Source organism: Callithrix jacchus, chromosome 4 (genome assembly GCF_049354715.1).
Source record: "Callithrix jacchus isolate 240 chromosome 4, calJac240_pri, whole genome shotgun sequence".
Taxonomy (NCBI): domain Eukaryota; kingdom Metazoa; phylum Chordata; class Mammalia; order Primates; family Cebidae; genus Callithrix; species Callithrix jacchus.
Window position 1 is genome coordinate 141991465 of NC_133505.1, and position 17389 is coordinate 142008853.

Consider the following 17389-nt stretch of genomic DNA (forward strand, 5'->3'; position numbering starts at 1 on the left):
GCAGAGTGATAACAGTGTTTAACCCTTGATTCAAATATCCTGGGTAATGGCCACATGCCCCGCAATAAAGTATGTCCAAAGATTAGCTGGTTCTCTTACTGACTCTGGCTGTCTCAGGAGTGTTTACAAGTGCCTCTAGTCACCTCCCTTTCTCTTTTGCTTAAGTGGGCATGAGATTTTGAGTTCTTTAAGAGATTTTAAGCTCAGCAAAAACAAGGACTTTGCCTTGTTCACTGTTCTATTGGTTTACTAGGGCTACCATATAAAATATCACACACCAGCGTATGTAACTACTTTGTTGGAGTGATTCCTATGGTTTAGAATGGCTGGGGCCACATTTATGCAAAAATCTACATTTTTGAGTAAATTCCCCATGACTACAGTAAGTTTCCCCCAGTATTTGAAAATTCTGCATTTCCTAAAGCTGTACAAACATAATTAGTATTTGTAAGGATCGATAATATAATTTATAATGAAATTGCTTTCTCAGCTACTAATGTTAACTGTATCATCTTCATACAGCCTATAACTCATTGGTGCTATTCCATTTTCCTCTGTGCCTTTTATTGTCATTTCCCTTGTAATGTTAGTTTCTTTGTACTGATTTCTGAAGAGTTCATTTATGATTAAAGATGTTAATATTTTATCTAGAATTGCAAATATGTTTTTTTCCCATTCATTTTACTGTGGTGCTTTATTTTTTGGTTATACAAAGTTGTATACTGAAATATAATCTTGTTCTGTTTTATGGCTTTGGAATTTTGTGGGTTTTTTTAACATATTTACGTTAGTATCATTTATTTGTATTGCCTTCTATTTCATCAGTTACTTTGTCATTTCTTTTTCCATTAAACATCATTCTGGTGTTAATGAATGCATTAAATATTTAAAGTAAAAAAAAAAATCACACACCAAACGGCTTAAGCAACAGAAATTTATTTTCTCATATTTCTCATAGTTCTGGGGGCTGGAAGTCCAAGATCAAGGTGTGGGCAGGTTTGGTTTGTTCTGAGGGCTCTCTCCCTGGCTTGCAGGTGGCTGCCTTCTTTCTGTGTCCTCACGTGGTCTTTCCCTGGTACATGAGCCCTTGAATGTTTGTGTCTGTAAAATTTCCTCTTCTTAAAAGGACACCAGTCAGTTGGGTTAGGGCCCACACTAACAACCTTATTTTAACTTAATCACTTTAAAAAATTATTTTATTGTTATTATTATTTTAGAGACCCAGTCTCACTCTGTCCCCCAGACTGGAGTGCAGTGGTGCAATCATGGCTCACTGCAACCTCGAACTCCTGGGCTCAAGTAGTCCTCCCACTCCAACCTCCTGAGTAGCTGGGACTACAGGTGTGCGCCACCACAGCTGGCTAACTTTTAAACTTTTTTGCAAAGACAGCATCTCACTATGTTGCCTAGGCTAGTTTTAAACTCCTGGCCTCAAGTGATCCTCTTGCCTTGGCCTCCCCAAGTGCTAAGCCACTGTGCCAAGGCCTTGATCACCTTTCTAAAGGTCCTCTCTCCAAATAGAGTCACATTCTGAGGGTCTGGGGGTTAGCGCTTCAATATATGAATTTCAGAGGATATGAAATTCAGCCCATAACAGTCACCATGAGTCCAGTGACCAATGTGGTGCCTGGTATATGACAGACGATAAATCTTTTTGTACTAATTTCTTGAATGAGTTCAAAAACTTTGTTCATGTCATTGGTGAGACACATTTACTTAGACTTTCTCATTAAGCTGGAGCATCAGGTTTTTAAGCTTCTTTCCTTCCTACACACTTTTGTGGTCATCCATTGTGTCATGGAAAGTCATCCAGCCACCTTCCCTTCCACAGAGGATGCTGTACAGTGAGTGTGCGCCTCACACTTGCAGGCAGAGAGCCCGTCCTGTCCACGTCGCTGCCTGCCCCACGTGCAGTGGGCTGCCATGGCAATGCAGGCTCCCAGCTGTCATTCTCCAGCCCTCCTTTTGGCAAATGCTTGACATGCATCTCCACATTTCCTTTATTTCCTTCAAATTGGGAAGAAAAAAATAGAATCTGTCAAAGATCTCCTTCTCCTTGTGTGGGGAGAAGGGGAGCCTCAACAACCTACCCATTGTCTAGGCGTTGCTCTACCAGTCTTTCAGGAAAAAGAAAAAAAAATGCCCCAAAACTTTGATCCCTGGGGAGGTGAAGCAGAAGTTGATCTTCACCATTAAATTTTTTTATAGATAGCAAAGTCCATGCTTCCACCTGCATCCACAGCACAGAGGCAGCTGGCAGAACAAAGCACCAGAGAAATAGCTGACCAGAATCTCTTAAATTGCCTGTGGACAGGTGCAGCTTGTTTTTCATCTTGGTGGCAGCCACTAGTGATTGACAATGTTTTACCCAGAGGACTTAACCCTTTTTCCTCCGAGATGAGCCAGAGAGACAAGTCTCATGGTTTAGAAAACAATTCATACTCCTCTAGGTTCTAAGCAATTCAGCCCAAAGGCATGGGAACCATACTTCAAACTAATGCCACCTGCAATAAAAGAAGGAACAACACAATGTCAGAGAAAAAGTTTAAAAATATGTATTGCTAGGTCTCTCCAGCTTTGAAGCCAAGGCTGGGGCATGCCTTATTTTTTTAATCAATAGACAGATGGAGACGGCATAGGATGAATATGCCTCTGGAATGGGATGTGTTACGAATTGACTAAGTCTTAAGCTACCTGTCCCAGAAAACCAGTCCCTTTATACCCTCAGCTTTTTTTTTTTTTGATCACCATTAAACAGCTTATTTTAGATGGTAGACAAGCAGCAGAGAGGTGACACCATCGTGCAGCCTAATTTTTAATTTTTTAATTTTTTTGAGATGGAGTCTCGCTCTGTCACCCAGGCTAGAGTGCAGTGGCGCAATCTTGGCTCACTGTAACCTTTGACTCCCAGGTTCAAGCAATTCTTCTGCCTCAGCCTCCTGAGCAGCTGGGACTACAGGTGCGCACCACCACTCCTGGCTAATTTTTGTATTTTTAGTAGAGATGAGGTTTCACCATGTTGGCCAGGCTGGTCTTGAACTGCTGACCTTGTGATCTGCCCACCTAGGCCTCCCAAAGTGCTGGGATTATAGGTGTGAGCCCAGCCTCAGCCTAGTTTAAAAACCTCCAAAGACAGAAAACTGAGCAAGTTCAGTGGTCCTGAGCTGGTTCCGTTGTTGTTCCCCTAGGACTCCCACTGCATCTTACCTGGGTTATTTTTCATAGTTGTGTGCAAGGACATTTGCCATTGGGGAGTCCCCCCCCATCCCAAGTGATTGCATTTGTGTGGAGTCCAGACAGACAGCAGACAGGACTAGAGGCAGAATGCTCTCTCTCGCAGTCTTGAGGGAGCATTAATGGAGGGATGAATTGAGAGATTACACTAGGACTCAGGCAATCTTTAACAAAAGGAGAAGCAAAAGTCGTGAGTGTTACAGGAATAGCTCTAAGAACCGCCACAAGAGTTGACCATTTGGAAAGACACTAAACACAAAGGAGGAATAACCTCCTAAACAGTGAGCCCTCCCAGGAAGAGAAGGGGTGTTGGTGATTGGTGATAATAAGCCAGCATTTCAAGGGAAGGCCCCAGAGCTGTGGGGTGGGCTCCTCAGCAGGGTCCTGAGGCAAGGCAAACAGCTTGCTTTAATAAAAAAAACAACAGGTGGGCGCTGTGGCTCACGCCTGTAATCCCAGCACTTTGGGAGGCCGAGGCGGGTGGATCACGAGGTCAAGAGATCGAGACCATACTGGTCAACATGGTGAAACCCCGTCTCTACTAAAAATACAAAAAATTAGCTGGGCACGATGGTGCGTGCCTGTAATCCCAGCTACTCAGGAGGCTGAGGCAGGAGAATTGCCTGAACCCAAGAGGCGGAGGTTGAGGTGAGCCGAGATCACTCCATTGCACTCCAGCTTGGGTAACAAGAGCGAAACTCCGCCTCAAAAAAAAAAAAAAAACAACAAATATTACCTTTTTTAGATACAGGGTCTTACTGTATTGCCCAGGCTAGAGTGCAGTGATCCAGTCAGGGCTTACTGCAGCCTTGACCTCCTGAACTCAAGTCACCCTCCCACCTTAATCTCCTGAGTGGTGGGACTACAGGCATGCACCATCATACCCAGCTAATTTATTTTATTTTGAATTTAATTTTTGTAGTGATGGAGGTCTTTGTATATTGCCCAGGCTGGCTTCATACTCTTGACCTCAAGTGATCCTCCCGCCTTGGCCTCCCAATGTGTTGGGATTACAGGTGTGAGCCACAGTGCCCAACCAAGAGCTTGTTAATGAAGTGTTGGTATTGTGGATCCCATGGCTTCTCATTCTGATAGGGGCATTGTAAATCACCTTCTCTCTGCACAAGGAACACTACAGATGAACATTCTTGATGATGAACATGCCTGAAACACACCCTAACACAAGCACAGAGCATGACCTCAATAACTCACAGCCACGGAGCAGTGGTTTGGCTTCTGAGCGGAAAAAGTGACATGTACCCGACTCTGACACTTCCTTAGAGAGGCTGAGTAAAATCATCACACTTGTCCAGCCACGGAGCTCCCATTCTATGTTTTTGGGTTTGACACAGCCTTTGAAATGAGTCCATGCCAGGTTGAAGGCATCTGTCTAGATGTTCACGTCTCCATACTCGTACCTGCTAATCTGACAGTAAAATAACCAAAGGAACTCTGTGGACTGGAAAGCAATCCATCTCATTCATAAATCAAACCTTTGTATGAGTCTTGATGAAACTCTGTGACCAAAAGTGATGGAATTTAAAATTTTTGAATTTTCATGAATTGTTTTGATCTTAGGCATAGATCACAGCTGCTAGTGATTGTGCATGAAATGAACTACCAAGATTATGTGGGAATCATAGCCTTGGCACCATGGTGGTAATCCAAATGAGGCAGAAGCTTGGATGCACGTCAACTTAATCAGAACAATGGGTGCTGCGGACCAGATAGAGATACTGGAAGGAGTAGCCTCAGACCTGCTACAGCCTGGGTCAGAAGATGCACCTTCTCCCTGTCGGAGTCTAGGGCAGGTATATCCACACCATGCCTCTGCTTCAATCCAATTCACAGAAGCTGCATGGATGGTGAGAAGATCTCTTTAAGTTCTGCTTCCATATTTATTCTTTTCATTTGTACTGCTGTCACCATGACAAGCTGGAGGCAGAGAACTCCCAGGCCCAGAGAGGATGAGGACACAGAGGACTGCTGATTTTCTTTTCCCTTTGGCCATTTTATGAGGGAGACAGCACACACATTCTAACAGGTTTGTGCACAAGGGGTTATAGCATGCTCTATATTCTTGGCCTTGAAAAAAAATTTTTTTTAAGTTTGTAAAGGTAATTATGATTGTTTACAGTACTGAGGGCAAAGCCCCACCCTGGGCTCCAGGCCAGGGGCTCTGGGAGTTGAGTGTAGTGGGGTGAGCCAAGTCCAAGACAAAAGCACAATTATGCTCACCTAAAAACCCACGCTGGTGGCAGGGGGATGAAGGAAACACCCACACAAGGGAGGTGTGTGGAGGGAGGGGCTTCCTTTGAAGTTTTGCATAAATCGTGTAAATTTTTTTCCTATAGAGCTGGGAATGAAGATTCTTGGTTTTCATCCTGGATCTCTTACTGAGTATTGAGCTGTGCCATAAGGAAATGGGCTTTCTTCTTACTTGATCTGCCAATGTTTAAAACTGAACTTTAAATAAAAAAATTCTGGAAGAATTAAGAGGAAAACAGGACACCTTGTGCAAAGTTTAAGAAGCTTTCTTAATTTTTTTGGCAGAAAGAAACTCAAGTCAGGCCAGGTGCAGTGATTCACACCTGTAATCCCAGCACTTTGGGAGACCAAGGTGGGCAGATCACCTAAAGTCAGGGGTTCAAGACCAGCCTAGCCAACATGGTGAAACCTTGTCTTTACTAAAAATACAATAAATAAATAAATAAAGCTGGGTGTGGTGGTGTGCACCTGTAATCCCAGCTTATCAGGAGGCTGAGGCAGGAGAATCGCTTGAACCTGGGAGGTGGAGGATGCAGTGAGCAGAGATCACAGCACTGTACTCCAGCCTGGGCAACAAAGCAAGTCTCTGACTCAAAAAAAGAAAAAAGGTACTCAAGTCAAACACCAAAAGACTCTTTTTCAAGCCCATCACCCTTCTTTCTGATACAGGTTAATTTTCTACTTACAGAAGTTTAAACACCATGGGTGAAAAAGTGTTGCTCTAGTCTATTGGGTTCTCTGGGTCAGAAACTAATTAGCAAATACCCAACTACCTGCATACATTAACTTCCTGTTAACTCTGCTGTATCTTTTCCTGCCTGTCAGGATTAAGGCCAGATGATTATTTGTCCTAATGTTATGAATCATTGACAAGAAAAGCTTGTAATGGCAGTGTTGACATGACTTTACATCCATTGGCATCACAAGGTAACCAGGAGCAATCAGTGACAGGGAAAACTGGAATACACAGTGGGGGAGGTGGGGGCGGGGCCGTCTACCTGGCCTTAGCATGGCTGGAGCAGGAATCCCTCACTACAGGCTTCAGTTCCCAAAAGGCACGCTCTAGAGATTAGTACCATAGTTCAGGAGAACAACCACAGGGAGATGAATTTTCCCCTTGAGTCCAGGAGGAATATGATTTTTAGGAAACAGATGCAGACACTTGAAGTTGGCTCCCAGGGGCCTTGGTGAAGCCAAGGCTGAGTAAGTTTCAGGGTAGTAGTCTGCCCTTCACTGCTGCACACACCCAGATGCACACACCTGAGAGAACTTGAGCAATCAGTTCTCTATACCCAGCTCTCCACTGCCTGGCAGCCAGAGGAAAGGGGAATTACAGGCAGGCTTGACTTGAAACATTGCTCTGGCCCCACCTGAATTCCAGGTGCCCCAGGGAGTCCCTTCAACCACCTGGAATCGAGGCTGATTCAAGGTACAGATGCAGCGGGTGTGTTTGTCTTGCTTTTGTTTGCACCTTCTACCAGCTGGAAGCCAGGAGGTGTGGGGCTCTGCAAACAATTTTGATGTAAATAAAGAGAATAGAAGAATTAAAAAGACATCTTGCAGCTGAGCCCAGGGTGAAGGGGTGGGGGGACAGGCTAAGAGAGGAGGGAGGTGGAAATCGGGGAGGAGTGGAAATAGATTTCCTCCAGGAAATAGAAAAAGACACAGGGCCAGAGTGGGATTATGTGATCCTGTTGCATATTTTCCATATGTTAATATCCTTCAATACAAGTCCTCCTCAGACCGGTTATTGATAGATAGAAAATAAGCCTGTGGGCCTAGATCTGCCTCTGCTCCCTATTTATTGAATATGCCTACTATGTGCCAGCACTAAGGTAAGCACTGGGAATAAATGTGAAAACATGTTATCATGCAACATTCAGACAGCAAATTAACACTTACAATGAGGCTGTTTATGATGGAGGTGCACCGAGGGCTGTGAGTGCAAAAAGGGCCACCTCCGTGTCCTTAGGACAGTGTGGGCACACACCAAGAGGGAAGATCTTCCACAGGACCTCTCCTTTCATCCCAAAGCAACCCTAATAGTCATAAATCTCACAAGGGTGTGGAATGCATTGGTGATGGTCTTCTATTCATCATTTCTTTTTGGACTAGGATAACTTATCTATATCATATACAATTTGAAAAAAGAAAAGAAAATTTTACTCAAATGTTAAAGGTTTTTTTCCTTTCTTTCTCTTTGTCACCCAGGCTGGAGTACAGTGGCACAATCACAGCTCACGGCAAACTTGACCTTCTGTGCTCCTAGCAATCCTCCCATCTCAGCCTCCCAAGTAGCTGAGACCATAGGCACATGCCACTAATGCCTGGCTAATTTTTTTGTAGAGATAGGTTTCACCATGTTGCCCAGGCTGGTTTCAAACTCCTAGGCATAAGCAATCAGCCCTCCTCAGCCTCCCAAAGTGTTAGGATTACAGGTGTGAGCCACTGTGCTCTGGTCTAAATGTTAAAGGCTGATGTAGAACAATATGCAACCTTGAGATCATTTTGATCAACGTATTTTGTTGAAGATTGTTTTGTAAAAGGTATTAGAAATTTGGAAAATATTAAATGTTTAGCTTTCTTATTCACTTTTTTTTTAGAGACTGGGTCTCACTGTCACCCAGGCTGGGGTGCAAGTGGTGTGATCATGGTGCAGCCTCATTCTCCAAGGCTCAAGCAATCCTCCCACCTCAGCCTCCCGACAACCTGAAACTACAGGTGTGTGCCACCATGTCTGGCTATTTTAATTCTTACTTTTTTGTGGAGACAGGGTGTTGCTATGTTGTATAGGGTGGTCTGGATCTTACTTACTTTTTAATAATAAAAAGTTACTAGTTGTCAACTGTGAGTGGAAGAAGCATTTAAAAGAAGCTAGTTCATTTTGAAAGAAATACAGTGTATAGTTTGGCACACTCAAGGGCAGTAACCTAATGATTAAGTGGGGAATTTTGGTGTCAGACATCCCAGCATCTGATCCTGACACCCGAACTTAAAAGCTGTGTGATCTCAGACACATTGCTTAAACTTTCTAAGCTGTAGGGTTTTTGTTTTGTTTTTAAATGGAAGTAATAATAACTATCTTGTAAATTTATTTTGAATATTAAATGAGATAGTATACATAAGTTTCCTAACAGGAATCCTAATTTACCTAGTGTGCACTCAGCAGATGCTATTATTAAAATTAGTCTATAATTATGAATAATAACAATAAACACTTTTTCTTTTCCCAGTAAATGATGACTCTGTACATAGGAGAAAGTCAATTGGAACAATGGCAATTATTTTGTGAACTTAATAGCTGCAGCCTACTAAACCGGTTAAATAAATTTTTGAGCAGAATAATGTGGTATTACTGAGTGATTTATTTATTTATTTATTTATTTATTTATATTTATTTATGTTTGAGACCGAGTCTACCTCTGTTGCCCAGGCCAGAATGCAGTGGTGCAGTCTCAGCTCACTGCAACCTCTACCTCCCGGATTTAAGCGATTCTCCTGTCTCATCAGTAGCTGGGATGACAGGCACTCCTCACCACACCTGACTGATTTTTGTATTTTTGGTAGAGACATGGTTTTGCCGTGTTGGCCAAGCTGGTCTTGAACTCCTAGCCTCAAGTAATCCACCTGCCTCGGCCTCCTAAAGTGCTGGGATTACAAGCATGAGCCATCACATCTGGCTAAGTGATTTATTTAATATGATAAATGCCAAAGTTACATTTCTCTGGCGGCATAGACAGAGTGGGTACCAAAGTGAGGTTACCCACAATGGCCTCCATTCTTAAGGAGCTGACCAGACTAACATGTATACTTAGAAGTATAGATACATGCACGAATCCTCAGAAGGAGTATAAACTCAAAAGTTGAGAGCACGAGAGTAAATTAAAGGTGTTGAGCAGCATCGCTGTCAGTCGCATAGAAATCCGAGCGCACAGAGTCCTGATCCTGCACAGATGCATCTGAGCTGAACCGGTCTTTCCTCCAGCCAGCCAGTCTGAGCCTGATTTGTATTCCTCTGCCTCGGGGTCATCAGGGGGCTATTGAAATTTTTAATATAAACACTGCTGGTCTGGATATTGGGCTTGCTTGTCGAACAAAGAGTTGTTGGAAGCTTTTAGATTTTTTAAAATATGATAAAAATCTGGGTGATGCAAAGGACTGGGTTCACTTAATGGTATGGAGACTCATCCGAGAAGCTGTGGATCCTTATCACTGGACGATCAGACTCAGCCACAGTGATGCTCTGGACTTTTGTTTATGAATCTAGGAATCTTTTCTTTCAGATAACTATTGAAATTGTAAAGGAAAAAGTGGCCAAGATATCAGATTAACAGGCAACAAGGTTTAGATACACAAAATTTTAGAAGTCTTTTGAAGGCCATTTACCCACAGATGAATGGGAATGCAAAGTATGATGCAAAGCAGATTTAACCTTCTGGCTGATTTGCCTCAATAAAAACAGTTAAAGACAAAAAAGGAAGATTACATTCACACTTTAAAGATTGCCTCTTTATGTAAATACAAAGTTACTCAGCATGCACTCCGGCCATGAGTAAAGGTCTCCAAGTTCATGGTGAGAATGGGACCTACATCTGGGATTCCCCAGCATCCGGAGCAGACTGAGATGGTGATCAGTATTCGTGTTAATGGTTAAATTTTGAGTCCAGTGAATGCTACTGGCTGAAGCCAGTCAGAGAAGAAGGAAAAAGGGAGCCAGAAATGAGAGAGAGAGAAAAAAAGAATGTGATATAGGGAAGAGAGAATGAGAAAGGAAAGAAGACAGCTATGACCACGGGAAGTTATGGTAGAATGACTAATGATAGTTTTTAGATTTCTCCATAAATTCCCTATTCTTGCTGGGCATTTAGAATTTTAAAAAGATCATATTCCACTTGAGAACATCCTGTGATATTGAGCAATTATAAGAATTGTCTCAGGCAGATAAGAGATATTGAATAATACATGTTGACTGATAGATGTAGAATATTAGTGGATTATTTCAGCCTTTCTACTGCAATCCACATTCGGGCCAGGACAGCATTTTGGGCCTCCTTCTGTGTGCGGAGTCGGTGGTTGGTGTCTGTGTATGGAGATGTGCATGATAGATAGCATTTCTAACTTTCATGAGCTCACAGTCTATAGGTACGTCAGTTTCAGTGTTCTGTGCTAATGTCTTGATAGTTAGGCGTAGGGCATAATGAGAACACTGGGAGGTAACTCACCCAGTGTAAGAGATCAGGAAAGGAATCTTAGTGCATGTGACATTTGAGATGAAACTGGAATGGCAATACCCAGGAAAGGCATTGGGAAAAAACTGTTTTCAAAGCAAGAACTCAAGGGCTTGAAGTGTCAATGGTCATCGGAGGGAAGTAGTATGGTCCTGCTGCCATGTGAGCAGAGGACGTCCACAGCAAGCCAATGAACCTGGAAAAGCCACAGGAGCAGACCCTGGAGGCTTCTGTCCACACTGCTGAGCTGGTTGGTCTTTTTCAGATGATATCGGGTGCGTTCAGGGTGGTATGGCTGTAAACAATGCTTGGACTTTTACAGATATCAACCAAGTTACTTAATTTTTCTGTCACTTCCAAGGTGATTGAATTTCATTTGTTTTCTCTGATATCAGAGGGCACAGGAATAGATTTATAGGAACTATTCTAGGCAAACAGGAATATCTCAATAGATTTAAGATAATGGATGGGGCTTCAGTGTGGAGTTTTAAGCAGGCGGTGATGTGGTCAGGTTTGCATTTCATGAAGTGTTCTGTGGTACTTCCAAGTTGGTGAGTTGATCTCATGAAGCTTTAGGTCAAATGGAAATGTATTGCTCCTTAATAGAAAATACAATTTATTTGCATTTGACCAATAACTCTTGGATTTGAATATACAATGCATTAAATGTTTTTGTCTTGTTTGGCTTATAAAAAGGTTTTGAAAAAGGAATTCTGGTCTTTTCTGCATCTTTTTCCCATCTATAATATGTAATTAAATTTTTTAAATGCTCTTATTTGATACAAAAACATAACTGTGGGAAGAACACCCTATTTAATAAATGGTGCTGGAAAAACTGGCAAGCCACATGTAGGAGAATGAAACTAGATCCATATCTCTCACGTTATACAAAAATCTACTCAGGCTGGGCACCGGTGGCTCACATCTGTAATCCCAGCACTTTGGGAGGCCAAGGCAGGTGGATCACGAGGTCAGGAGTTCAAGACCAGCCTGGACAAAATGGTGAAACCCCATCTCTACTAAAAATACAAAAAAATTAGCCAGTCATGGTGGCAGGCACCTGTAATCCCAGGTACTCAGGAGGCTGAGGCAGAAAATTGCTTGAACCCGGGAGGTGGAGGTTGCAGTGAGCCAAGATCACGCCACTGCATTCCAGCCTGGGCAACAAAAGTGGGACTTCGTCTCAAAAAAACAAAAACAAAAACAAAAAACCTGCTCAAGGTGGATCAAAGGTTTAAATCTAAGACCTGAAACCATAAAAATCCTAGAAGATAATCTTGGATAAACTCTTCTGGACATTGGCCTAGGCAAGGAATTCATGACTCAAACCCCACAAGCAAATGCAGCAAAAACAAAAATAAACAGGACTGATTAAATTAAAAAGCTTCTGCACCGCAAAAGAAATAATCAGAATAAACAGACATCACAGAAAATGGGAGGAAATATTTGCAAATTATGCATCGGACAAAGGACTAGTGTTGAGAATCTACAAGGAACTCAAAACAAATCAGCAAGAAAAAAAATTCCATCAAAAAGTGGGCAAATGACATAAATAGACATTTCTCAAAAGAAGATATACAAATTGCCAGCAAACATAAATAAATACTCAGCACCGGGGAAAATGTATGTTAAAACCACGAGATACCACCTTACTCCTGCAAGAATGGTCATTATTACATTGACCTTAGCCAAAAGTCTGAGAAGCCGTAAGAATGGCCATTATTAAAATCAGAAAACAATAGATGTTGGCATGGATGAGTGAAAAGTAACACTTTTACACTGCTGGTGGAAATGTAAATTAGTACAACCTAGATGGACGACAACATGGAGATTCCTTAAAGAACTAAATGTAGATCTACCAGCAACCCCGAAGGAAAATGAGTCATTAAAAGCAAACGACACATGCACACATGTTTATTGCAGCACAATTCACAACTTCAAAGATGTAGAACCAACCTAAGTGCCCATCAAACAATGAATGGATCAAGAAAATGTGGCATGTGGGCTGGGCACAGTGGCTCACACCTGTAATCCTAGAACTTTCAGAGGCCGAGGCAGCTGGATCACCTGAGGTCAAGAGTTCGAGACCAGCCTGGCCAACCTGGTGAAATCCCATCTCTACTAAAAATACAAAAAATAAAAAATAAAAAAATTAGCCAGACTTAGTGGTGGGTGCCTGTAATCCAGCTACTCTGGAGGCCGAGGTAGGAGAGTTGCTTGATCCTGGGAGGTGGAGGTTGCAGTGAGCTGAGATTGCACCATTGCACTCCAGCCTGGGCAACAAGAGCAAATCTCTGTCTCAAAAACAAAACAAAACAAAACAAGAAAACAAAAAAAGAAAATGTGGCATGTATACACCATGGAATACTACTCAGTCATAAAAAGGGACAAAATAATGTCTTTTGCAGCAACTTGGATAGCGCTGAAGACCATGATTCTAAGTGAAGTAACTCAGGAATGGAAAACCAAATGTCATATGTTCTCACTTATAAGTGGGAGCTAAGCTATGAGGACACCAAGACATACAGTGATATATTGTCTTTGGGACCAGGAGGAAGGTGGGAGGAGGGGTGTGTGATAAAATAAAACTATACATGGGGTACAACATACACTACTTCCGTGACAGGTGCACTAAAATCTCAGACTTCACTGCTGTATAATTAATCCATGTAAGCAAAAACCACTTGCATTCTAAAAGCTATTGAAATAAAAAATATTTTAAAACATTCTTATTTGACCTGTGTTGTGATTTCCTATTTTAGGTTCTTGCATAAAAATAAAGTATGCAAACAGAGGATTGCAGCACAAAAATATAAACTTAAATGACCAGAGGAAGAGACCATAAATTGATTCCAAAAAACATATATCTAAATTAGCTTACTAATTCATAGCTGCATCTCACACAGGGAACACAGATTGGCTTGTCTTATAATTTATTTCCACGTCTCAGATGTCAGTAAATAATTTTCCTGTTTGGAAAACACAGAACTGGAAAGAGAAGACCTGGGTTCTGATCAATAGTTGTTGGTCCAGTCTTTTCACTTCTTTGTAATTGGTTTTTAAAAATGGGAGAATAATGCCTTTCTTGTCTAATAAAGATTGGTATGAGGCTCAAGTTTTGTAGAGTATGGAATTCCTCTGACAGCCATAATAAAAATGACATTATAAATATGTGACAATTTCAAGGTGAAACTGACAGAAGAGTCAAGGCTACTGGTTCACACGTCTGTCAAGAAATGGGCATTCAGCAATTAAGCTGTTGAATAAGTGAATGTGTTCACCTCCACATTTCAACATACACACACATTAAAAAATATTTAAGTGTTAAAATTATCAAGGATCTTAAATTATCAAAATACATTTAGGAAAGTAGTCCATAATTCTGGCTATTGAGAGGTAAATAGAATTAGTTGCATTGCCTGTATCCAGTTGTCAATATAGTCAAAAAATAGACTGGGCATGGTGGCTCATGCCTGTAATTCCAGCACTTTAGGAGGCTGATCATTTGAGGTCAGGAGTTCAGGAACAGCCTGGCCAACATGGCGAAACCTCTTCTCTACAAAAATACAAACATTAGCCAGGCGTGGTGGCACGTGCCTATAATCCCAGCTACTCGGGATGCTGAGGCAAGAGAACTGCCTCCACTTGGGAGGTGGAGGTTGCAGTGCTGAGATCATGCCACTGCACTCCAGCCCAGGGGACAGAGTGAGACTCTGTCTAAAAATATATATATATTTTTTTGACTATATATATATATATAGTCAAAAAATAAAAATAAATGGTGGGGTAGGGGGCAAGAGCAGGGAGAGTATCAGGACAAACAGCTAATGCATGCAGGGCTTAAAACCTAGATGACTCGGTTGATAGGTGCAGCAAACCACCATGGCACACATATATCTATGTAACAAACCTGCATGTTCTGCACATGTATCCTGGAACTTAAAGTAAAATAAAAATAAAAATAAAAAAGTGAATCTCCCCCTGCCATGTGTGCATAGAAATGTCATTTCTCCTGATTCTCTGATGACACCTTGTTTACATATTTACCTACTTTTACCCTCATTCATTCAAACTCATCATTTGTAATAACCTGGTTTTAAAGGGGGATTCATCAGAATGTAGACCGTATTCTATGAGGGATATTCACTTTTGGTTGTGTAGGAGGTTGAGAAAATACAGGACTTTTCAGAATTAGGATTTAGCTTTAGGTGCGAATGTTGCCAGGTAAACAGGAGTTGGCAGATGGGGGCAGGGTGCTGCCACATGTGTCTGTGGTCCTGGACAGTTACTTAATTGTGTGAAAGAAGGGTCTTTGGCTGGGTGTGGTGGCTCATGCCTGTAATTCCAGCACTTTGGGAGGCCGAGGTGGGTGGATCATGAGGTCAAGAGATCAAGACCATCCGGGGCAACATGGTGAAACTCTGTCTGTATTAAAAACACAAAAATTAGCTGGTCATGGTGGTGTGCCCCTGTAGTCCCAGCTACTCAGGAGGCTGAGGCAGGAGAATCGCTTGAACCTGGGAGACAGAGGTTGTAATGAGCCGAGATCGTGCCACTGCACTCCAGCTTGGTGACACACACAAAAAGGGTATTTGTTCTCATGTTTTTGGGCACACCCTCCACCTGATTTCCCAATTCTTGACATGGAAGAAGCTCTGGAGGGGGACCTGGTGGAGGAAGTGGGAGGGCACACAAGCTTCTCCTCCATGGTCTCTCATTCATGTTTCCCTTGAGCTGCTCAGCCTGGGGATCTGCTGGGTGCTTTTCTTTTAAATGAAGCCCAGTATCCATTTCCAATAGCAAGGATAGAAAGAAAATACAAAGAACTTACAACTAGTCAAGTGTTTATGGCTGACCTGCTGTAAGTAGGCTGGGACCACTCAAGGCCCCTTGCCCAGCTTCTCGCCTCTTTCCCACTGAGCAGGAAGGACTCCTCCATCACCGGGACCTTTCCTCCAACATCTTTTCTCTCTCACCGAAATGTCCAGATTTAAGTTCCCAACCCCTCTTGAGTCCACTTGTTGGTAGAATGAGAAACTCTGATCTTCCCTAGGAAATGGGCAAGGTTGTAGACCATCATACAATACAGGTTTCACTTTTCTTGGGAAGTATCTTCACTCCTGGAGTAAGAAGCCTGGTTTACTACACAGATCCATCCTTAGTGTCAGTCACTATATAATCTGCATCAAATTACACACATCAAGAAAGGCTCTTTCTTTCACACTGACAAGAACTGACAGAGAACATACTGTTCAGTAGGATCTATTTTGGTCAAAACCCCTGCAAGCTTTACATTTTCTACTTTCTCTGAATTGGATGGGGTTGCAGCAGGAATAATTTTGTATTTACTTGTACTTTAACTTTGCAAATGGCAGGACTGCAGCTTCCAGAAGAGGATAGCACACAGAAGCCGAACTTGTGAGTTTTGCTTACCGGAAAAGAATATGTTCAAGAGACAACCAAGAGATAACTGATCTTCAAATCTTCCAGGAGAGAATCCATCCTATCTAGCCCGAGGGACTCATGCGTGGAAGGGTTGACCAAACTGTCTCATTCCCCTTCCCAGGACTCTTCCTCTTCAGGAAAAGACCACACATGACAGAGAAGAGACTGAACTCATGATTTTTCATTTGTTTTTCCATATTCTATATGGGGTATTTTTCCATATTCTATATTTGTTATTTTGAAATTTAAAAATTACAAGTCTTTCCTTGGCTACAGGGTACTCTAAATATAACAACCCTATGTTCATGTTTGAAGGCAAAAAAAAAAAAAAAGAATCTACCTTCACTTAATGGGACTACAGGATCTCTAACAACTAGAGTATAACAGTCTGTCACAAGTATATTGGATGTTTCAGTTTGCCAGACCTGTCATGATAAATTAATTACAGGATGTTGCAGAAATGGCAAAGCTCCAGCAGCATCTTGCATAGTTTAATATAGACCCATTTCCCCATTTCAATGTATTTGTGGTTAGATAAATCCTCAGAAATTTACAGCTGCTATAGACTAGTTTATTATGTACTCTGCCTGCACACATGGTAAGTATAAGAATTTGATGTGCTTAAAGTCCATAGATTTTACTGATGTTTCTTTACCACCATGGAAATATTTAGTTGCTATAAGTAGCATCAGTAGATACTTCTGAACATTAACTTTTGTCTAATAGGCAGGATGGTTAAACACATTACGGTGCTTAACTTTTATTAAAGAATCATAGCTCAGGAAAAATTATGTGGAGTATTTATACAGAACGGCCCTGTGAACAAATTTAAGAAAAAAAAATTAACTACTGATTCTTGGCTGAAAACATCGAGAAACCAAACTGAAGCTACCAAACTTTTCTCCAGCGAACCTTCTTCCTTTAGTCTGTGACCACTTTGCGCAAGCTTCAGTTGCTTATTTTTGCTCTTGCAGAAAGTTATGTTCCTTAACTTCTTGCTTTTTCCTCCTTTCAGACTCTATTTTTTTTTCTTATCTTCACTAACATATCCATTCCAAGCAATGTTAGGAAATCATCCTTTGATTGGAAATATTTGAGTTTACCTATATAAATATAAGGAACCCGTTCTTAAATTTTCTTCTGTTATATTTTTTCATGGGGCTCAAATGATTTTTATGAAGAAATGAACTATAGTAAGTAAAAATCATACTGTT

The 17389-nt window shown here is 41.7% G+C and overlaps 1 protein-coding gene across 12 annotated transcripts in view; it reads right to left on the bottom strand.

Annotated features, from left to right (window-relative positions):
* Positions 1–1787: 1787 nt before the first annotated feature.
* AHI1 (Abelson helper integration site 1) overlaps positions 1788–17389 on the bottom strand; it is a 239998-nt gene continuing 224396 nt past the window's right edge. For 5 of the 12 annotated variants that reach the window (XM_035296761.3, XM_078370120.1, XM_035296758.3 and 2 more), the window contains one exon: positions 1791–2007. In XM_035296761.3, the coding sequence (XP_035152652.3) occupies positions 1858–2007 (150 nt within the window). In that variant the 3' untranslated portion in view covers positions 1791–1857. Of the gene's footprint in view, positions 2008–17389 lie in introns of all 12 variants that reach the window. The other 7 variants (XM_078370106.1, XM_078370105.1, XM_035296765.3 and 4 more) reach the window with 3 other exon arrangements.